The 21,443-nt window shown below is 65.5% G+C and overlaps 2 protein-coding genes across 2 annotated transcripts; both read left to right on the top strand.

Annotated features, from left to right (window-relative positions):
- Positions 1 to 1,278: 1,278 nt before the first annotated feature.
- On the top strand, positions 1,279 to 11,664 carry WDR18 (WD repeat domain 18). The gene is given in 11 exon segments (XM_086627840.1): positions 1,279 to 1,488; positions 2,637 to 2,747; positions 5,085 to 5,218; positions 5,774 to 5,915; positions 6,549 to 6,692; positions 6,914 to 6,978; positions 7,092 to 7,216; positions 10,487 to 10,533; positions 10,535 to 10,654; positions 11,174 to 11,242; positions 11,482 to 11,664. Coding segments are annotated over 11 exon segments (1,299 nt in total). The 3' UTR covers positions 11,614 to 11,664.
- Positions 11,665 to 13,916: 2,252 nt separating this feature from the next.
- On the top strand, positions 13,917 to 19,674 carry GRIN3B (glutamate ionotropic receptor NMDA type subunit 3B). The gene is given in 12 exon segments (XM_086627818.1): positions 13,917 to 14,351; positions 15,265 to 15,863; positions 16,356 to 17,406; positions 17,805 to 17,950; positions 18,150 to 18,228; positions 18,230 to 18,266; positions 18,476 to 18,627; positions 18,716 to 18,880; positions 19,003 to 19,070; positions 19,205 to 19,356; positions 19,359 to 19,536; positions 19,638 to 19,674. Coding segments are annotated over 12 exon segments (3,099 nt in total).
- The last annotated feature ends 1,769 nt before the right edge of the window (positions 19,675 to 21,443 follow it).

Raw genomic sequence — 21,443 nt, 5'->3', positions numbered from 1 at the left:
CTGGGGTTTGGAAAGAAAAAAGCAGCGGCCACAGCTGCGGCCGCATTTACCCAGCGCGCATCTCTTAACTCAGGTAAAAAACGAAAAAGAAAAAAAAAACACAAAAGACAAAAAAAAAAGAATAAAACCACATTCTACCTCTGAGAGCGGCGGCCTTGGGTGCACCCGGGCCCCCAGTGAAATATTTCAGTTTTGCAAACATTCAGGTATTGAAACTTTTGATTATTAAAAAAAAAAAAAGAGAAAATAAAATAAAAACACTGAAAGTTTACATTTTATAATAACATTATTATACAGATTGTATTTAAACTTCAGAATATTTAAGACAATTGTAACCCTGTAAAGTTGATGAAATATTAAAAAAAACCCACAAAGTTGTGTTGTCTGGGGTGTCTGTCCCTTGGGTGCTGGGGGTGCCCATCGAGCTATAGGGTGCCTGGAGGTGCCCAATGAGCTATAGGGTGTCGGGGGGTGCCCATCGAGCTATAGGGTGCCAGGGGGTGCCCAATGAGCTATAGGGTGTCGGCGGGTGCCCATCGAGCTATAGGGTGCCAAGGGGTGCCCAATGAGCTATAGGGTGCCTGGAGGTGCTCAATGAGCTATAGGGTGCCAAGGGGTGCCCATCAAGCTATAGGGTGCCAGGGGGTGCCCATTGAGCTATAGGGTGCCTAGGGGTGCCCATCGAGCTATAGGGTGCTAGGGGGTGCCCATTGAGCTACAGGGTGCCAAGGGGTGCCCATTGAGCTATAGGGTGCCCGCAGCTGCCCAACGAGCTATAGGGTTCCAGCGGTGCCCAATGAGCTATAGGGTGTCGGGGGGTGCCTATCGAGCTATAGAGTGCCCGGGGTGCCTATAGGACCACGAGGTGCCTGTAGAGCTGGGGGGGTCCAGGGGGTCCCTACAGCGCTACGAGGGGTCTGTGGGGTCCCCACCGGGTCCCTGTGGAGTGCCCATAGCGCTATAGGGCGCTCGCGGGGTCCCTGTAGGGTCCCCAGAGGCCCCTGAGGTGCCCACAGAGACACGGGTGTGCATGGGGAGCTCTGGGATGCCCCCGGGGTGCCCACGCGGTGCCCGCGGTCCCCCATCCCGGGCAGGGCCGGGCCGGACCCTGCTGAGCTTCCGGCCGCGTGCGTGCGCCGCAGCAGACCCCGCCCCGCCCAGCCGCGCGGCCCAGGCGGCGCCGCTGTTGATTGGCCGCCGCCGCCGCGCCGTCGGGCGGGGGCAGGGCGGCGCTCTAGGCGGCCGCCGCTCTCTCTCTGGCCCTGGCGGACCGCGAAGATGGCGGCGCCCATGGAGGTGGCGCTGGTGTCGGACGCCGCGGGGCCGCTGTGCAACTGCTCGGTCTGGGAGCTGCACTCGGGCTCCGCCCTGCCCGGCTACCGCGGCGGCAACAGCGGGCCGCGCGGGCTGGCGCTGCTGGGCGGCGAGCACCTGCTGGGGGCCCAGCTCGGCAAGAGCTACATCAACGTCTGGGAGCTCCAGAGGAAGGTACCGCTGCGGCGGGCGGGCCCGGAGGGCCTCGGCTCGGGGGGCACCGCCGGGCCCCGCGGAGGGACCCTCCGTCCTTGTGGGGGTGCGCCAGGGCCCCCCCTCTGGAGACCCCATCTCTGTGTTGAGGGCCCCTCTCCCCAGAGAGACCCCCCGTCTCTATGGCCAGACCCCCCCCAGGGCCCCTCTCCCCAGAGAGACCTCCCCATCTCTATGGCCAGACTCCCCTAGGGCCCCTCTGCCCATACAGACCCCCCATCGCTATGGCCGGATCCCCCCAGGGCCCCTCTGCCCATACAGACCCCCCATGTCTATGGCCGGACCCCTCTAGGGCCCCTCTGCCCATACAGACCCCCCATCTCTCTGGTCAGCCCCCCTCCCTCCATAACGAACCTCATCATCACAGGCAGACGCCCGACCCGACCCTCTCCGCAGAGCCCCCCCGTGACGCCCCTGAGCCCCCCAGCTCTGGGGGTCCGTGCCCTGCAGCCCCTTGCCTCCCCCGGTGTCCCGGCTTCCTTCCTGGGGGTCCCAGCCGACCCCCTGGGAGCTGCCAGGAAAGGTGTTTTCCGCAGGAGCAGTCGGCCGTGGGCTCCTCTCCCGGCTGGCAGCCCCCGGGCTGAGCCCCCCCTCCGCGGGTCCCCTTCCAGGGCTGAAGGAGCTCCGTGGTGCCCAGAGCTGCCCGGGAGCCACGCAGCTTCTCCCAGGCTGCGAGCTCGCGCCGTGGAGTTTTATTATTTTTTGTCCACGTTACTGTGCTGTGATCTTCCGGGGTCTCCGGGGTTCCCCAGCTGTGGAGCACAGCTGCATCAAGAGCCCTTTCGGTCCTGCCGCGTGTGGCTGGACCTTTCCCTGCAGGGCTAAACAGGAACCAACCACAACAAACCAGCAAAGCACAGCACAGGTCACTGTGGTTTGTGTGCGTGGACTGTGCTCCTCTGTCATGGTGAAGGGTGTCGGAGCCGCCGCGGTGCTGCCGTGGGCTGAGGGCACGGCTCGAGCGTGGGCAGCCCCAGTGCGCCGGGCACTGCCTGAGCCGCCTCTGCTCCCACGGAGCAGCCGCTCTCCGCCGAACCAGAGGCCTGTTTCTCTCTCCCTCCCGTGCTCCAGCCCGTACTGACAGGTCACTCTGTTCCTTCTGCCCCCAGGACCAGCTCCAGCAGAAGATCATCTGCCCCGGGCCGGTGACCTGCCTGACGGCGTCTCCCAACGGGCTCTACATCTTGGCTGGCGTTGCCGAGAGCATCTACTTGTGGGAGGTACAGGGGCTGCAGGCTGCACGGGGCATGGGGGTGGCGATCCGCACCCGGTACCGTCGGCGAGTGCTCCTGGCCCATCAGTGTCAGCAGATCCCCAGGGTCTGGGCTCCACAGCGGAGCAAAGGCTGTGCCGGATCGTGCACGTTACACTGGTGCTGGTGCCAGGCAGCTCGGTGGGCATGCACACTGTGGGGCAGCCCATCAAAGCAGGAGACAGGAATTGTGGTGGGAGGTGCTGGGCGAGGCTTAGGACTGTTCCTTCCTTCTCTTTCCAAACTGCCACAGATGCCTCGGGGGTCGGGTGTTGCTCCCTCGAAGTGGAAACTCAGGATCTAGTTTTCCTTTAGCGCTTCTTCCATGTTTTATTCTAATATTTGTGTGTGATCCGGGTGTCTTCGGGGGCTGCCGCGCTCTGCTCGTCGCCCTTCTGGTTTTAACTGGGGGGGGTGTTTGCGTGGGGATCGCGCTGTGCTTGGAGCACGTCGCCAAGCAAATAAAAGGACAAGCTTGTTCCGAGCCCCGGGATGAGACACCGAGGTGTCCAGCCTGGAAAGCTCTCCGTCCTGGGGGGCGTTCCAAGCCGTGTCGTGTGGGCGGCTCCGTCTTAATTCATCGGATTTTTCCGTTAAAAACGTTGGGAACAAAGCCCTCTCAAGGAGCGTGGGCTGAGCCTGCAGCGAGTGGCAGTTCCTCGCTCACGGTGCTCCAAGCTGGCCGAGTGAGGCCCTTTCCGCCTGCTCCAGCAGCTTTGCCGTGCCAACGCTGCCCAGAGTGGGCCATGGCACTGTCCTCCTGGCAGAGGGAATGGGCACCTTGGTGAGGCTGTGTGGAAACCATCGGAGAGCTGGAAATGGGCCCAAGAGCCCTAATTTTGTGTCTTCTCTGTGGAATCGCGAGTTCTCCATTGACCTGCAGTTTGGTTTTATTTTTAGGTGTAATTCAGGCAGCGAGAGGGGGTTGATCCTCTCCTTTTACAGAGGGCTCCCGCGCTGCCTCCGGCATTCCCTCCCCACTGCAGCGTTGCCTTTCAAAGGGAAAGCTCTGGGTTGAGGGAGCTCCTTGGCCACCCTACAGCCTCCATCGGCCCGAGACTGTGCAGCCGAGCTGCAGTGCAGAGCCCCCGGGGTGGCACGCAGCCTCCTGCGTAACCCCGCAGCCACCTCGTTAGATGTGTGGGAGGCGGGAAGAAGCCATCGGAGTAATATTAACAGTAAACAGGAAATCTTTCCTGCGTGCTTGTGTCTGGACCAGAGAAACTGCCCTGGCATCACTAGGTTCCAGAGTTAACGTTGTCAGGACCTATTCAGACTGTCGTCTGCTGTATTTACCTTCGGCCGTAAGCGTATGTGGTTGCACCTTGGTTGTGGCAGGTACCATCAGTGACGTGCACGTGGGCTCGCACGGTCGGCACAACCTTCCCTTTTCCCTTGGCTCAGCGCCGCGTTCGGCACGGCTCCGCGGCGCAGGGACGCTCCACTCCCCTCGCGCCTGGCGCAGCAGCGCCGGTCACTTCTGCCGTTATCGCAACCCTCCGAGCCCCGCGCTGTGCGCCGCAGGGACCGTGGCGGCTTAGCCCAGCCGGCGATGAAACGCCGCCCGCCCACCCGCGCTCCCAGGGCACGGGGAGGAGGGTTAACGAGGAAAAGGGAAGGAGGCTCGTGAGCCGAGAGGAGAACAATTTAATAATCACGTGTGAGCCTGGATGTGCGTGGTTGTGATCATGCACACAGACAAGTGACGCACGGGGTGATCGCTCACCCCCGGCCACCGCCGCCCGGCCCGCCGCAGCAGACGCCGCCGAGGCAGATCCGTCCGACAGCGCGGTGCCGACGAGCGAGAGGCCTGGAAAGAGACACAGAGAGAGAGGGAGAGCGCTCCGAGAGTGAGAGCCCTGGGAAGAGCAAGAGCCCTTCTTTCCAGTCAGCCCCCATCTGTGTACTGGGCGTGACGCTGCATGACATGGAATGTTCCATGGGCCACTTCAGCCCTCGATCCCAAGTCCCAGTTCAAATCCTATGGGGAGCTGTGGGCCCTGTGCCGCAGCCACGCCGCCCCCAGCCTGCCGTGCTCCTCGCGCGGGCAAACGCGGCGAGCCGAAAGGTCCTTGGTGCTTCTGTGCTGACTCTAAAGGTCAGTGGCATCGGTGTTCTCCTGACAAATCCCAGACCAAACCAGAGCACAGAGCTCTTCCAGCTGCTAAAAGAACTATGTCCCAGTCTAAACCAGGACAGCCCGGCTGGGGATGGAGTGGCGAGTGCTGCGGGCAGGGCGCCACGTTACTCCAGAGCATCTCTGTGCTGATTTCTGAATACTCTCCTGCCCTTTCCCTTGCTCCAGGTCTCCAACGGGAACCTCCTGGCCATCCTGAACCGGCACTACCAGGACCTCACGTGCCTCTGCTTTACCGACGACAGCAGCCACTTCCTCTCGGGGGCGAAGGACTGCCTGGCCCTGGTGTGGAACCTCTACAGGTGATGGTGGCCGCGGGGAGGGCTCGACCCGTTCGCAGGGGGCACGGGGAGCACCTGGGCGAGGAACATTAGAACAGGAGATCAGCCACCGCTTCCCGGCGGCGGAATCGGCTCTGCCTAAGCCCGCGTGTCTGAGCCGTGGGTAAAACCCGCTGGTGACGACGAGCGGGGCCCTCCCTGGGCAGCTGTTCTGCTGCTGTCACCCTCGCTGCCAGGGAGGTTTTTCCTCATGTCCCAGCTGAGCTTCCCAAGCTCTGGCACACGGCTCTGACTGCTTTTCCCTGCCTGACGCAGAGTGGATTGTGCCCTTCCGCTGCTGGTGGCAGCTGAGGTCTCTGGCCCCTGGGACGGGGAGCTCAGCCGTGGCCCTCGGCCTCGGTATTGCGTGTGCTGTGGCCGCTGGCGGCTTCTGTGTCCTGCCTGGTCCTTGCAGCCAGGACAGCCGTGCTGGAGCGGGCAGAGCCTTGGCCCGCTCTCCTCGCAGCCACTTTGGCATCCCCAGCGTTGCTCTCGCTGACCTGCCATGCCAACCCCTCTCTCTGTTCCCCCCTCCAGCGTGCTGCAGGCAGAGCCCTCCCAGATCCCTGACCCTCGCCACGTGTGGTCCCGGCACAGCCTCCCCATCACGGACTTGTGCTGTGGCTTTGGGGGGCCCCTGGCACGAGCTGCCACAGCGTCCCTTGACCAGACCGCCAAGGTAAGGCTCGGCTCCGTCCCAGCGGGCGGGGGGCTCGAAGGGGTGCAGGCCCCACAGGGTTAAAGCAGAGCTGCTGGGCTGCAGCAGAGCTGCCTGAAGGGCTGCGGTAGCTGAATTTCTTGGCTGCCTGTCGCATGACTCAGAGCTGCCAGAGCTCACGGGGCTTCGCCTCTCCAAACACCAGCAGTTCCTCCGCACCTGCCCTGGGGCTGGGGCTCTGCTGCTTTGCAGTCCCTCTGCTCTGGGAACGCTGGGGTCGGGCACGCTGGGATCGGCCCCTCTCGTCCCCCCACTGAAGTCCTTTGGTCCTGAAGGAGCCTGGAGCCGCAGCGCGCTCTTGCCCTGCAGGGAAGGGTCTGCCTGGGGGGCAGGACAGGCACGGAAGGGGTTAAGGGCCATTTTGGAGGTGCCCGGGAAACTTGTCTCATGGTCACAAAGAGGCTGATCCTGGGCTCTGCCGTGGTTGTGCCTTGGACTCGGTTTCCCCATCCGCAGCAAGGAGGGGATGCCGGAACGTGCTGCCGGAACGTGCTGCCAGCTGCCGCTGGGCAGGCGCTGATGAGAAGCAGCATGTTCTTCCAATCCTGCTGTGAACGCTTCAGCCCCTAATTCTCCTGTACCCTCTCACTCCAGCTCTGGGAAGTCTCATCTGGGGAGCTCCTGCTCTCTGTCCTCTTCGACGTGGGGATCATGGCTGTGACTCTTGACCTCTCCGAGTATCACATGTTCTGCGGCGGCATGGACGGATCCATCTTCCAGGTTGACCTCTGTGCCTGGGTGAGTGCATGGGGCTGCAGATCTGCTCGGTGCTGCTCTTGACGTGGCACCCTGAGCCCTGTCACCTCCCTGCCTCTGTGTCTGGTGTGACCTGCCAGGGCATGGCAGGGCCTGGGTTCCCCTGCATCTCCTCTGCCCCCTCCAGACACAGTGATGAACCTGCTGCCTTCAGTCTTCCTGAATTTAAACTGCTCTCTCCCTTCCTTCCTTCATTTCTGCAGCCGGTCCAGAGAGACCGGACCTTCCAGACAGAGCGGGAGAACGGGAAGGTCTTCAGAGGGCACAGGTGAGGGAGCAGACATACCTGCTGAACACGTCATTGTCCCCGTCTGCCCACCTCTCCAGCTTCTGGCAGTCCTCGGGTCATCCCGAGTTTAAACATCCTCTTCCCCATTCCAGGAACCAGGTGACGTGTCTGTCTGTCTCCACGGATGGCAGCCTGCTGCTCTCGGGCTCGCACGACGAAACAGTCCGGCTGTGGGACATCCAGAGCAAGCAGTGCCTGAAGACGATGAATCACAAAGGTAGGCACGCGCTGAGCCGCGGGAGCCTTTCCTCCTCGGCTGCCAAAGGCCGCTGCTGTCTCACTTCTGCTCCGACACCGCCCTGGGAACTTCAGGCATTTCTCTGCCGGCTCCTTCGCACCTCCAGGAAGGGCAGAGGCATCAGCGGACGCCTCGGCTGTCTGGAGTCATGACCTTGCCCAGTCTGTTAACAACCCCCTGTGCACTGGCAGGGAGTGAGTCATAGATTTCACCCTGTCGCTGAGGACATCCAGGACCTTCCTCCTTGTTTTCCAAAGGGAGCGGTTGCCCCACATGCACCCTGATGCCCGGGGAGGCTGCAGGAGGGGGAGGATGTGTCTGGAGCAGAGTCTGTCCCTGTGCGCCCAGCCGCGAGCGCCGTGAGCTCATTGGGCCTGAAGTGAATCCGATATAAGCAGGCGGCTGGGACTGGAGCCCGACGTCTCCCATAACCCGTGCGAAGGAACCGTCACAGGCTCGGGTCAGCAGCTGGGGGCCGCAGAGCAGGGGGTGGTTCAGCCCTCCCGTTGTATTCCAGCTGGTGCTGGTGGTCTCCGGTCTCCTAACACATCCCGCAGGAGGGGCCGGAGCGCTGCCGCTGCCTGCACCTTCCCAGGAGGTGACGGTGGTGAAAGTCCGACCCCGTTCCTCTGAGGTGCTGCCTTTGGGTGGAGGTGGGCACGCTGCTGCCTGCGGACCCTTTCCTTCTTTCCTTTGGCTGCCAAGGACCGTCTCTAACGGGGAGCTCCTGCAGCGCCCGTCCAGCCTTGCTCCAACAGCGCTGGAGCAGGGAAGGCAGCCAAAACCTGAGCTGTGTGCCCTGAGGGGAGCTGGGGGGGCAGCTTTCACTGCCACACGGGCATGAGAACCTTCCTGGAGGCCGCAGGGGAGCGCAGATGGACACGAGCTTTTGCCGTGAGGGGCAGGACCGGGCTGACCATGCCACTGGTGCCAGTGCCACGAGGTGCGGGTGCTTTCTGCAGCCTCCGCTGGCTCGCTTCGTCCTGCGGGCAGGGATTTGGCTTCCCCCCGGCAGCCCTGGCACCAGCACCACCCTGCTGCTGCCGTGTGCTTAGTCTGAGCCTGGGAGTGGGGTGGGAGCTGTGCTGGGCATCAGGAGCTGCCATCCAGGGGAGCCCACTGCCAGAGAGCTGTGTTGGAGGCAGAGGGTCCCTGCGCGGGGCGCAGGCTCATGGCAGCCTCCCTGCATCCGGAGCTCTGCGGCTCTTCTGTCCCAGCGCTGCCTCCCTTCGGCAGCCCTGCCACCCCGTCACAGTGGAGCAGGGTTCCCTGCAGCGCTGGTTTCCAGCGGGTCACCATCTCCCCTTGGCCTTTCCGAGCAGTGACGTGAGCCTCCCAGCAAGGTCTGTTCCCTGCTCATCCCTCCAGCAGCACATTGCCTGAGCCTTTCCCTTCCCAGGGCAGCGATGACATGGGTTTTTCTGCCACCGCTGACATGACAAGCACCTCCGGCCTGGTGTGCTCTGGAGAGCGAGGTTCCTCTGCTCGCGGGGCAGAGCGGGCGGCTGGGGGCCAGGCAGGAGCCACTGCCCTCCCCGCATGATTGTGCTGGAAATAGGTCGGAGGGGTTGGAGCGTGGCTCAGGGCTTGAGAGGAGCGTGGCTGTGCAGGCAGGACAGATGCAGGCGAGTTTTCCAGCAAGGTCTACTTGTCCTTGGCAGGGGTGGGCAGGGGGGGCAGAGCGTGGGCAGGCGGATGGACTTGGAGAAATTGGGCTGCTGCTCTTGGGTAATGAGCTGTGACTGCGCTGGGCAGGGCAGGGCTGCTCCCGGTCACCTGGCGTGGCTGGCACCACTCCGAGGGGAAGCAGGAGACCCCTGGGATGAGGCTGTCAGCCAACGCTCTCTGGCTCTCTTGCCAGCACTGCCCCAAAACCCCTCCGGGCCTCAGTTCCCATCCTGTCATGCGAGCTCCAGCCTTTTCTCTGCAAACACCGTGCGGCACAGACCGTCCCCGTGGGCTTGTTTGGGCAAAGCCACCCCGGGGATGCTCCATCCAATCTGTCCTGCTGGCAGCTGCGGGTGTTGGAGGGTGGATTATTCATCCTCCCCAGCTGAGCCCGGTCCCTCTGCCCACACTGGCACGGTGTCACCCACCGCCAGGCACCTGAGCCACCCATCAGGAGGGCTTGGACGGGACTGGCATCTGCGCTGGGGCCTGAGAAGGGCTGAGGGTCTGTGCCTGGTGGTGACCGGATTTGGGATCTGTGGGCTACTTCTGAGACTTTCTCCTCTCCTCCTTCCTTGTCCCTTCCTTCCCAATGGCTCCTCGAATTGCCGGTGGACCAGCAGCGGCAGTCTCGTCTTGTCTTTGGGGAAGAGCGAGAGGAAGACAAATGGTTTGCCACAGCAGCGCGTTGGCGAAGAGCTGCAGAGCAGCTTCTGCACCCAGTGCTTGGCGGAGCCTTCGGTTTGCCGGTGGGATCCAGCCTTGGATCCCGGGGGGTCAGGCTTCGGAGCAGGTCTAGCTGGAGGGGAGATGGTGGCGAGGGAGCCCTGCTCCGCATCGGAGGTGCTTTTGTCCATCTCTGGAGAGACTAAAGCCTCGGGCGGCTCCAAGCCCCTCTGGGTGCCCCCGGGCACCCTCCCTCATCCCACACCTTTCCCCGCTGCCTTCGGCGGGCGCTGCAGCCGCCTCCCTCCGCTCAGGTGCATCTGGATCCTTCGCACCTTTCCCCGCGCTGCCAGTTCGGCCGAGGGGAGATGGATGGTGGGGGGTTCCTTGGCAGCGACCGCGCTGCTCGGAGGTGCGCTGCGGGCAGCGTGGGGGGCCTGGGGGGTCCTTGTGTTGGTGGGGAGAGGTCTGGAGGGTGGGGGGCAGCGGTGGGAGTTTGGAAGGGAGAGCAGAGGGGGCTGCTGGCAGAAGGCAGCAGCCTGTGTGGGTAAATGCAGGGATTAAAGCGCTCATTAGCTCTGCCAAACAAGAGCGTGCGATGGATCGTTGCAGGAGGCAGCTGGGAGCGCGGCAGCGCTGATGGACGGACGGACAGACGGCTCTGCGGAGGACGGCCAGGCCGCCCCGCTCCTCCCCGTCAGCCCCAGGTGCCGAGCCGCAGCCCCGTCCCCAGTGCCAGGGACGGGGAGAGGGGCTCTGCCTGCCCCCAGGCGTGGGGGAGGAAGCAGGAGTCCGGCAGCTGCCCGCGCTCTGGGTTGTGCTCCGGTTCTCGGGGCTGCCCGAGGCACCAGGCAAGAGGGAGCCCCACCGGAGCCGCGAGGTCTGACCCGTCCCCTCCTCCTGTCCCGTCCCCAGGTCCGGTCACAAACGCCTTCATAGTGCTGGCCCCGGCCAACATGTTCAAACCCGGACGGGAAACCCAGCGTGCCTCTCCCCAAATTCAGCAAACACCTCCATGGCACCGAGAGCAACGACGAGCAGGGGAGCGAGGGAGTGACGCTGCGCCTCGGGCTCCACCAGCAGGTACCGGGGACGAGCGGGCCGCTGCGGAGGGGGCGGCAGAGGTCGGGGGAGCGGTCTGTGCCAGAAGGTGCAAAACTTCTCCTGCCAGAGCAGCGGCGGTGGCTGGTCGGTGCCGATCCACTGCTGATGGGCAGTGGCTCCTCTGCTCGCAGCACGGTGCCACGGAGAGCAGGCCTGAAGCATGGCGAGCCTGGCACCTCCCCCTGCCCAGGCAAAGGGCTCTGTCCGTGCCAGGAGAGCGACTCGGCAGACCCCGCACCAGACACTCGAGGGGACCATTTTGGGCCCCTTGTCCAGCCCTGGGCACGGACCCTCCATTCTGGAACGGGGCTGCAGCTCCCGCCAGGCTCCGCCAGTGCCGCAGGGTTGGCCGTGCCCCGCTGGAGTCTCTGCTCCGTCACCGCTTTGGCCCACGGGGCTGGGGGCGTTTCTTGGGCTACTCCAGCAGGGATCCCTGCCTGGGGGTGCTGGGAGAGGGCCCGGGTCTTCTGAACTGATGTCTCCTTCTGGTCCCTGCAGGAGTCTGGCGAGAGCTACCTGGAGAAGGCTGAGAAGATGTACTCGCAGATGTACTCGACAAGGGAAAAGGTGAGAGCAGCTCTGGGACGGGGGCATCGCGTCTGCTGGTCCGGATCCCCTGGGGGGTCCTGTCTTCAGCTGAACCAACTCTCAGGGCCCTGCGCGGGTTGGGGTGAGGAGGGACAAGCCCTGGAACTTGCTGATGGTGTAGGCAGGAGGGGCGGCGGGCCGAGCACGAGATGGAGGAGGGAGAGGACGAGAGGGTTCGGGAGCTGCCTGACGCTTTTCTGTCGTGTTTTCTGTCGCAGAACCTGGTGGGAGACCAGGAGCATCTGACGATCCAGGTGAGCGAGCTGGAGGAGGAGGTGAGCACCCTCCGGAAAATCAACAAGAACCTCTTTGACTTCTCCGCTCGCATCATCACCAAACCAGCCAAATGAAGAGGCACCCCCTGCCCTCACACCCCTCTGCCTCTCCCTGCCCAGCTCCTGGGGAAGAACCCGCCGCCCTCGGGCACCTGCACACGCAGACGGGCAAGGCGTGCCCGGCTCGCGTCCTCGCCAGCACCTGTCGCGCGGCACACGCCGGAGCACTTGCCTGCTCGGTCTGGCGCCCGTCCGACGTCACGGGACTGAGACACGCGGGGGCTGCTGCGCGCGGGACAACACAGGGACCGTTTTCACCCCGATTCGCTGCTGGGTGCTGGCGGGGGCAGACTCGGAGCCACGGCTGCGGGAGGAGCGGCGCCGGCTCCCAGGGAGGGGTTCAGGACTCAGCTCCTGCTCTTTCCCCGTCTCTTCCTCTGGCCCTTTTTTGTTTCTTTTCGTTACTTGACCCTGCAGTGCAGACAGAAAGTGTTTTTTTCTCTTAATACCGGTTTGAGATTGGATTTTGGAGACCCCTTCTGCCCATCCCACCCTGGGAAACGCTGCTCGCTGTCGCTGGACCCCTCCCAGCTGGGATCCGCTGTGGGCTCGTTCTGCTCTCCTGGCAGCAGGGGCTGAGCACCTCCTGCTCCTGGGGGGCCCGGGGGGCCGCGAAGGTGGTGCCTGGGGACAGGCGGGGGGTCCCTGCGGTACCGAGCCTGAAGACAGGACTCCTGCACCGCCCCATCCATCATCCCGGGCCGGCGGGCAGGGGGCTGTGGGGGTGTCGGTGGGTCAGAGCCTGGGTGGTGGCTTCAGGGTGTGGGGCTGAGTCCTTCGGGGAGGGCGGGGGGCCAGCAAGGTGCTATTTCCAGTCTCGTAAGTTGACAATTTATATATATTTGGATCCAGCTACTTTGTTTTCACGGTGTTCTGGGGATTCGGCCTTTTGTATTGTCGCGAGCATGGCAGCGGGGGTTGTGGGTTTTGTTTAGGTTTATTTTTTACATAAAAGATTTGTTTTTTATAGTGAAAGATGCCTGAGGTTTTTCTTTAATGCCCCACTGGTCGCCACCGATCCCAGTAACCCCCTGCCACATCCTCAGCGGGGAAGTGATTCTTCGTCCCGGGGAGCTGCGCTGCTCCGTCACCCGTGCCCCCGGATCCCCCCTCATCCCCGGGGGGTGGCAGGGGCTCCCCTGGATGTCGGGACCGTGGCTGTCCCCGGAGCACCCACCATGCCGCCCTGTTTGACGCTAGCAGCAGCAAGCACAGTTGATTTAAAGTGCACTTTAATGAGGCGAGCGGCCGCCAGCTCACTTAGATAATGCTTTTAGCTTAATAAGCGGCGTTTCTCCCTCCTTTCGCTCCCCACCTTCCTGCTGCCCGTTTGGATCAACACGAACTGGCTGCAGTGGGAGCGTGTCCCTGCCGCAGGGAGGGCCCCGAGGCCCCCCCGGGACGGCGGCAGCTGCACCCAGCCCAGCCCCGAGCCCCCTTCCCGGGTGTCCCACCAGTGGGATTTGTGTTGGGGTGCTGTGCAGAGCAGGAGGGAGGACGGGGCTTCCCTGCAAGCCCCCTCCTGCGCTGCACCCCGGGAGAGGCTGGGGTGTGGGGGGCCATTTCACACCAAGAGGCTGCCAGACCCCCCCCCTCCCCAACTCCTGCAGATGATGCTGCGCCGTGTCTGTCCCTGGGGAAGGAGCTGCCGGGGCTCCTGTGGTCGGGATCTTGCTCTGGGGGGGACCAGCACCCCGACAAGAGGCTCCCGGTGCCCCGGCAGGATTTGCCCCGACAGCCGCCCCTCTCCAGGCCCATCTCCGCAAGGGGAATTCATTAGCTCTGCCTCATTAAATTTGTCTGGTGATCAATAATTTTTGCCAGCTGGTATTTGGCTCCGTTGCTCTTTCTTTTTTCTTATTAATTTAGCAGAGGCGCCCTGGCAGCTGACGGTGGTTGTCCTGGTAGCGAGGAGCCCCGGTGCCGTGCCTCAGTTTCCCCGGTGCGGAGGAGGAGGAGGGTGAGCCCGCGTTCCCTCCCTGCGGAGGAAGGCTCAAAGCTGCTGCGTGTCCGGCCGCGCCGCAGCAGCACGGGGCCGGTCGCCCCTTCCCCGCGCCGCGGGACGGGACCCGGGACCCGCCGGGGCTGCGGGGTCCGCCCCGGCCCCTCCCGCTGCGCTCAGGGACGGGGCGGGCGCCGCCGGCCGGTACCGGGGGCCGGCGCTGCCTGCGGGGAGCCCGCCGGTCCCTGCCCGCCCCTGCCCGCACACGCGGGCTGCGGAGCCGGGCGGGGTCCGCACCGGGGGGCGCTGCCCACCCGCCCCCGCCCCCGGCCCGCCCCGGCGGGGCGCAGAGCGGCGGGGCCGGTGGCGGGGGCGCATGGCGGGGCTGCGGGCGCTCTGGCTGCTGGCGGCGGCGCTGGGCGCGGCGGGGGGGCACCCGCAGCCCTGCCGCGTCCTGGCCCGCGCCGGCCCCGCCGTGCGCCTCGGGGCGCTGCTGCCGCCCGCCGCCGCCGCCCGCGCCCGGCTCCGCGCCGCGCTGGCCAGAGCCGCCGGTCCCGGTGGCGGCACCGGGGGAGCGGCGCTGCCCTACAACCTCAGCCTGGAGGTGGTGGCGGGCGCCCCGGCCGCGCGGGACCCGGGCTCGCTGGCGCGGTGGCTCTGCGGGGCGCTGGTGGTGCGCGGCGTGGCCGCCGTCCTGGCGCTGCCCCGCTCCCGCCGGGAGCTGCTCCAGCTCGACTTCCTCGCCGCCGCCCTCCAGATCCCCTTCGTCAGCCTCCTCGACGGCCGCGGGCCGCTGCCCTTCCGAGCGCAGGTGAGACCCGCGCCCGCACCGGCCGGAGCACCCCCCTTCCCCGCCGGGGCGCCCGGACGCGGCTGCGGGGACCGGGGTCGCCGGGACGCAGCGCTCCGGCCCTGCTTGCCGGCTCCGTCCCTCCTCCGTCCTTGCTCCCGTCCCGGCTCCTCTCCCGATGCTCATCCCGGCCTCATCCTGGCTCTGTCCTGGCTCCATCCCGGCCCCATCCCACTCCTGTTCCCTTCTCCATCCCGGCTCTGTCCTGATCCTCATCCTGGCTCTATCCCAGCCTCATCCTGGCTCTGTCCTGGCTCCCATCTCGGTCTCATCCCACTCAGGAATTCACACCCAGCCTCAGGGACCCCCTTCCAGTCCCTCTCCCAGTCCCCTTCCCGACTCCTATCCTGGCCTCATCCTGTCTCTGTCCTGTCTCTATCTCGACCCCCATCTCGGCCCCACCCCACTCCCATTCCCTTCTCCATCCCAGCTCTATCCTGATCCTGATCCTCATCCTGGCTCTGTCTCAGCCCCCATCCCACCTCTATCCTGGCTCCATCCCAGCTCCATCTCAGCCCCATTCTCATTCCTCTCCTGGCCCCTGCCTGGCTCTGTCCCAGCCCCATCCCAGTTCCCACTCCAAGGCAACTTCCCCGGCTCCTCTGGCAGCCTTGCGGCCCCCCAGCCTCAGTCCCGACCCTGGTCCATCCCCAGAAGGGCTCCGTGGATGTGCCCTGGCGCTGGATCCCCCCAGTGTCCTGTGCCACCCGTTTCAGCTCCACTGTCCCAGGAGCGATGTCTGCATGTCCTGCAGCGGGGCAGGGAGCGGGCAGGGAGCAGGGGGTGGCTCTGGGGCAGGAGGGACCCCGCCTGCTGCTGCCTCCGAGCTCTTCCCACGGGCAGGGGGACAGCCACAGCCCCTGTGTGTTGGCAGAGCCCTTTCCACTTCCACATGGACCGGCAGAGCCCGCTGGAGACGCTGGTGGACGTGCTGGTGAGCATCCTGCAGGCCAACGACTGGCAGGAGGCCAGCCTGGTGCTCTGCCACCCCTGGGACCTCTCCGGCTTCCTCAGCCTCTGGGCCCGCCGCTCCCAGCTCTTCCTCCGCTCTGTCCTGGACCTGGGTTACCTGGACGAGGCCAAGGCCACCCATTACCTCCGGCAGCACGGGGAGCGCGTCAGGGCCCTCTCCAGCCCCGTGCTGGTGCTCGGCTGCGACCTGCGGCGCGCGCGGCTCGTCTTCCGGGCGGCCGAGGAGTTGGGGCTGCTGCCGCAGGAGTTGCACTGGGTGCTGGGCTCCCCGCTGAGCGCCGACGAGCTGCAGACCGAGGGGCTGCCCCTGGGGCTGCTGGCCTACGGGGAGGTCAGCCGGCCGCCGCTGGAGCTCTTCATCCAGGATGCGGTGGAGCTGGTGTCCCGGGCCATCGGCAGTGCCGCCCGCGTCCGCCCCGACCTGGCCCTCCTGCAGACCACGGTGAACTGCAATGACAGGCGCCGGGCGGGCGGCGAGTCCTCGGGGCTCTTCCTCTTCCGGTAAGGAAGGTGCTGTGGGTGCCCCTGTCCCCCGTCCCGGTGTCACTGGATGGGGGTGCGTGGGGGGGGGGGCTGTGCCGCAGCCCTGGGATGGGTCAAGGGCAGAGCTGGGGGAACCCGCGGCTTGGCGTGCGGAGCCCAGCGTGGTGCCCAGTGTGTCCAGCCACTGCCGTGGGGCTCAGCCCCCCCCCCCGGCCCCCGCTGTCCCCCCCCGGGACACGACTTGTGCCGGCTGCACGGGGGGACGTGTCACTTCAGATCTCCCTAATGCTGCCCGGGCACAGTTGCTCTATAAATATTAATAACGCTCGGCCCTGCCAGCACGGCGGGCTGCAGGGCAGCAGGGCCAGATCCTGCTGCTCTTCCCTGCCCTTGCCTGTGCCCGAGTCAGGCACTGCTTTCTCCCGGCCCCGAGCCCCGTCCCTTGGTCCCTCACTCCTCCTGGAGCCGGTGACGCCGGAGCTGTGACACCCTGCCCCCGGCTCCCACCAGGTTCATGGCCAACACGTCCTTCCACGGCCGGACGGGGCCCGTGCGCGTGGAGAACACGGCGCTGGTGCGCCCGGAGCAGCAGTACCACGTGTGGAGCCTGCGGCGGGACTCGCGGGGGGAGCCCACCTGGGTGACGGTGGGCACCTGGTGGCACGGCAGGCTGGAGCTGGAGGAGGGCGCGTGGCAGAGCCACCGCCAGCGCAAGAGCCCCGGTGAGGGGTCCGGGGGGGCCCGCGTGAGGCTGCGCGTGGTGACGCTGGTGGAGCACCCCTTCGTCTTCACCCGGGAGGCGGACGAGGACGGGAGCTGCCCGGCCGGGCAGCTCTGCCTGGACCCTGGCACCAACGACTCGGCCGTGCTGGATGCCCTCTTTGAGGAGCTCGGTGCCGACAACGGCTCGGTGCCGCGGGCGTACAAGAAGTGCTGCTACGGGTACTGCATCGACCTGCTGGAGAAGCTGGCCGAGGACATGCCCTTCGACTTTGAGCTCTACATCGTGGGTGATGGGAAATATGGGGCCTGGAAGAACGGGCGCTGGACGGGGCTGGTGGGGGACCTGCTCAGCGGCACGGCCCACATGGCCGTCACCTCCTTCAGCATCAACTCGGCGCGGAGCAAAGTCATCGACTTCACCAGCCCCTTCTTCTCCACCAGCCTGGGCATCCTGGTGAGGACCAAGGACACGGCATCGCCTATCGGCGCCTTCATGTGGCCCTTGCACTGGACCATGTGGGTGGGCATCTTCGTGGCCCTGCACATGACGGCACTCTTCCTCACCCTCTACGAGTGGAAGAGCCCCTATGGCATGACCCCCCACGGCCGCAACCGCATGAAGATCTTCTCCTACTCCTCAGCCCTCAACCTCTGCTATGCCATCCTCTTTGGGCGCACCGTGTCCAGCAAGACGCCCAAGTGCTGCACTGGCCGCTTCCTCATGAACCTCTGGGCCATCTTCTGCCTCCTGGTGCTCTCCAGCTACACGGCCAACCTCGCGGCCGTCATGGTGGGGGACAAGACCTTCGAGGAGCTCTCGGGCATCCACGACCCAAAGGTAGGAGAGTGTCTGGGTGGGCGGGGGGTGGGTGTCCTTGCTGCACCTTCCCTGCTGGGATGGACGTGGAAGGTCTCCCCAGCCCCGGTCCTGTGGCACAGCCCCTCCCGAGGCTGGGGAGGGTCTTCCCAGGCCGCCAGGAAGTTTTGTGTCCCCCCACCCCCGTGTTTGATCCTGGCCTCAGCTCCAGGGTGGGGGAGAAGTGGGCTGGGCTCACGCTGAGGCTGCCCGTGGGGTCTGTGCCAGACACCCCGCAAGAGCTGCTGCATCTCCGTGGGCTGCCCCGACCCCCCCCCAGCCCGAGGCTGCGCGTGCTCAGGGCTCGGGGCCGCGTGCCCAGGGAGCCGGGGCTGCTCCCCCCAGGCCGGGGGTCCTGACGCTCTGGTGCCTCCTCGCAGCTGCATCACCCCTCGCAGGGCTTCCGCTTCGGCACCGTCTGGGAGAGCAGCGCCGAGGAGTACATCAAGAAGAGCTTCCCCGAGATGCACGAGCACATGCGGCGCTACAACGTGCCCACCACCCCCGCCGGCGTCACCATGCTCAAGTGAGGGGTGGGGAGGGCGTGGGGGGGGGGCCCCTCTGTTTACCCCTCCCAGAGCAGACATTGCCCCGTCCCTGCAGCCTGTGCACCCCCACCCTGCACGCACATGGCCCCCCTCCCCCCAGGGAGGGGTTTCGGGTTGGGGGAAACCCCAGGAAGGGGGGAGCAGCCCCTCCCTGAGGGTCCCCCTGTGCTGCTGCAGGACGGAGCCCCCCAAACTCAACGCCTTCATCATGGACAAGTCGCTGCTGGACTACGAGGTCTCCATCGACTCTGACTGCCAAACTGCTCACCGTGGGCAAACCCTTCGCCATTGAAGGTTGGGGGGGGGTGGGCCATGGTGGGTGGGGGGCACTGAGAGTGTGTGTGTGTGTGTGTGTGCGCGCGCACACGCGTGTGCGTACTCTGGTTGGGATGGGGCTGTGCCCTGCTGGGGGCTGTGCAGGGTGGGGGGGTGCCTGCTCCATGGGAGGGGCTGTGCCCCCCCCAGCCCCAGCACTGCCGCTCTCCCCCCCCCGCCGGGGCCAGGCTACGGCATCGGCCTCCCCCAGAACTCGCCGCTGACGTCCAACATCTCCGAGTTCATCAGCCGCTACAAGTCGGCCGGCTTCATCGACCTCCTGCACGACAAGTGGTACAAGATGGTGCCCTGCGGGAAGCGCGTCTTCGCCGTCACCGAGGTGCGGGAGGCCGGGCCCGCGGCTCGGGGCACCCTGGGGGGGGGCTGACCACCCCCCAGCCTGGCCCACACCCCATTCCTCCCCACAGACCCTGCAGATGGGCATCTACCACTTCTCGGGGCTCTTCGTGCTGCTCTGCATCGGGCTCAGCGGCTCCCTGCTCACCTCGCTGGGCGAACACGTCTTCTACCGCCTCGTCCTGCCCCGCATCAAGCGCAAGAAGAAATTCAACTACTGGCTGCACACGAGCCAGGTGGGGCCATGGGGATGACCCCCATCCTCCCCCTGCCACCGCTCCCTCTTCCCTTGCACCACCTCTGCCCTCTCCACCCCCAGACCATCGCCCCCACCTCACCCTTCCCTTGTTGCCCACAGAAAATCCACCGGGCTCTGAACACGGGCACAGAGGAGCAGAAGATCCAACAGCTGAGCTTGGAGCAGAGGTACAGCCGGGGGGGGGGCGCCTGCCTCGCTCTCCTCCCTCTCCTCCCTGTGGGCACCCACCCTCCCTGGGGGTCCCAGTGGGACATCCCACCCACCAGCTCCCCACTCGACCCTTCTCCCGCTCCCCAAAAAGGTGCGACCCGCAGCCGAGGCCGGTGCCGGCGGGGGGGCAGCCCTGGAGCACCCTGCGGAAGGAGGCGCGACGGGTGCGCTTCCAGCTGGACAAAGCCCCCGCCGAGGGCGAGGGACCCCTGGGGCAGCCCAGGAACGGGCGGGTGCTGCAGCCCCAGACAGGGCGGCTGGCGAGCGCGAGCTCCGGGAGCTGGAGGAGAAGATCAAGGAGATGCGGGAGCAGCTGCGCGCGGCCCTGGCGAGGAAGAGCGAGCTGGCGGCTGCGCTGGGCACGGCAAAGGGTGACCAGACGCTGCCCACCCTGTCTGCCATGGAGGAGCCCCGGGAGGAGAGGTGATGCGAGGCGGGGGGGACCAGTCTGCTGCTGCTCCTCCAGCTGCATCCATGATGCAGCAACGCTTGGGGCGAGGGTCACCCTCCCCCTCCCTCCGCAGGCACACGGCAGCCCCACCGCAGGACAGCAGCGATTAGGAGGAGGAGGATGGTGAGCAGCCCTCGTCCCACAGCAGCAGGATGGGCCAAGACCCAACCTCCCCTCCGGCAGAGGCAGCTCCGGGGCAGCAAGGCCACGCTGAGCTCCAGAGCCACCTCCAACAGGAATGGCACCTTCCTCGGGCAGCTGGTGCCATGGATGGCACCGGTGCCGGCTGTTCCTCAGCCCACGCAGCGTGCAGAGCAGCCCCCAGGCTCAGCGCCCTCCCCTCGCCCCGCCAGCGGAGCAAGGGGGTGACCAGGGGCAGCCCGAAGCGGCGCGGGGCAAGAGCACAGCGGGAGCCCCTTCCCTCCCCGCAGCCGCCCCCTCGCACACGGAGGCTGCCGCACTCCGGGGCACGTACCTGCAACGGGGATTCATGCTCAGCCCACGGCCCTGCTAGTGCCCCGCCGGGCTGTGCAGGGCTGACACTGGCACCCCAGGACAGTGGCAGCGGCCCTCTGAAGTACCGAGTGTCCGACTCGCTGTGCCCGCACCCGCGCCCCTGGATCCTCACACCAAACTTCCAGCAGGAACCCAGCACAACTGCTCGCAGGACACCACAGCAGCTGTTAGATATTATATTTATTATTATATACAAACACATTTTGTACATTAATTAAATAGAATGAACTCAACTCTTCATTCAGCAAATCATTTGGTTTGTCCCCCCCCACCCCTGCTCCTCTGAAAAGCCAGCGATTTTTCTTTGCTCTCGGGCACATCCACGCCGCAGGCACGGAGCCCGTTGCCAACGAGGCTCGTTCCCCCGACGGCCACTGCGGAAGGACCCGACATGCTGGTCATGCACAGGCTGCCCCCTCCCCAGAGCAACACCCAGGGCGCTGCGGGACAGAAAGAACAGGAAAAAAAGAGGGAGGGGGGGCACGTGGGTGGGAAATGCAGAGAAAGCAAAGCGGGGAGCGCCGAGCCCCCGTGGCACTGACGTGATGCCCTTTCCCGGTGGCAGCTGCCGGGCTGCACGCAGGAGCGTGCCAGGGACTGCAGAGATGCTGCGCAGCCGCGGGGAGACGAGGCTGAACTCGGGGCCACCTCTACAGCGACAAAGCTCCCCAGGAGGAGGTGGCAGAGCCCCACGTGCCACCCCCAGCGCCACTCTTTCTACGTTTCTCCTCGCGCTTCGCTCTTCTCTCGGCCCCCAGACACGACAGGCTCCTGCGCCGCTCCGCTCTACCTCCAACATGAACTCTCCTTCCAGCCCCCCCACGCTGGGGGCAGCCCGGCCCCATCCCAGCCCCCCAGCTCAGCCCGGTGGGCCCAGGTCATACGGCAGAGGGGTCGGGCACTGCCAGCTTCGCCTCCACTTGCCAGGGACACGAGGGGAAACCAGCTGCGATGTCTTGGCTTTAGTGTTTTGGTTCTTTGCTAAACCACCTCATGCACCAGTTCAGCCAGTGCAAAGACAATTGCTCCTCTGGGCCGGGGCTGATCCATCCTGCTGAAGGGACAAGGCACTGAAAACACCAACCACACCACCCCCCGGCGCTGTCCTCCTCGCCCCAAACGCCTCTGCGGGCACCAGCACTACAGCCCAGCTCCCAGCTGATCCCCAGACCATTTGCCTGTGCCAGGAGTTCCCGCTTCATGCTGGCCACGTGCGTCCAAGAGGCCAAATTCCCAAAGCTCCCGCAGAGGTCACCAGCGGCAGGAGGGACGGCACTTCTCCAGGGCTGAGCAGCACGGGAATCGGCTCCACTGCTTCCGAGCCCAGCCGTGTGCACCTGCCCTGGGACGGAAGGTCTAACCC

Source organism: Tauraco erythrolophus, chromosome 28, assembly GCF_009769465.1.
Source record: "Tauraco erythrolophus isolate bTauEry1 chromosome 28, bTauEry1.pri, whole genome shotgun sequence".
Taxonomy (NCBI): domain Eukaryota; kingdom Metazoa; phylum Chordata; class Aves; order Musophagiformes; family Musophagidae; genus Tauraco; species Tauraco erythrolophus.
Note: the sequence above shows the minus strand (reverse complement) of the source record. Positions and strands in the feature narration are given on the sequence as shown.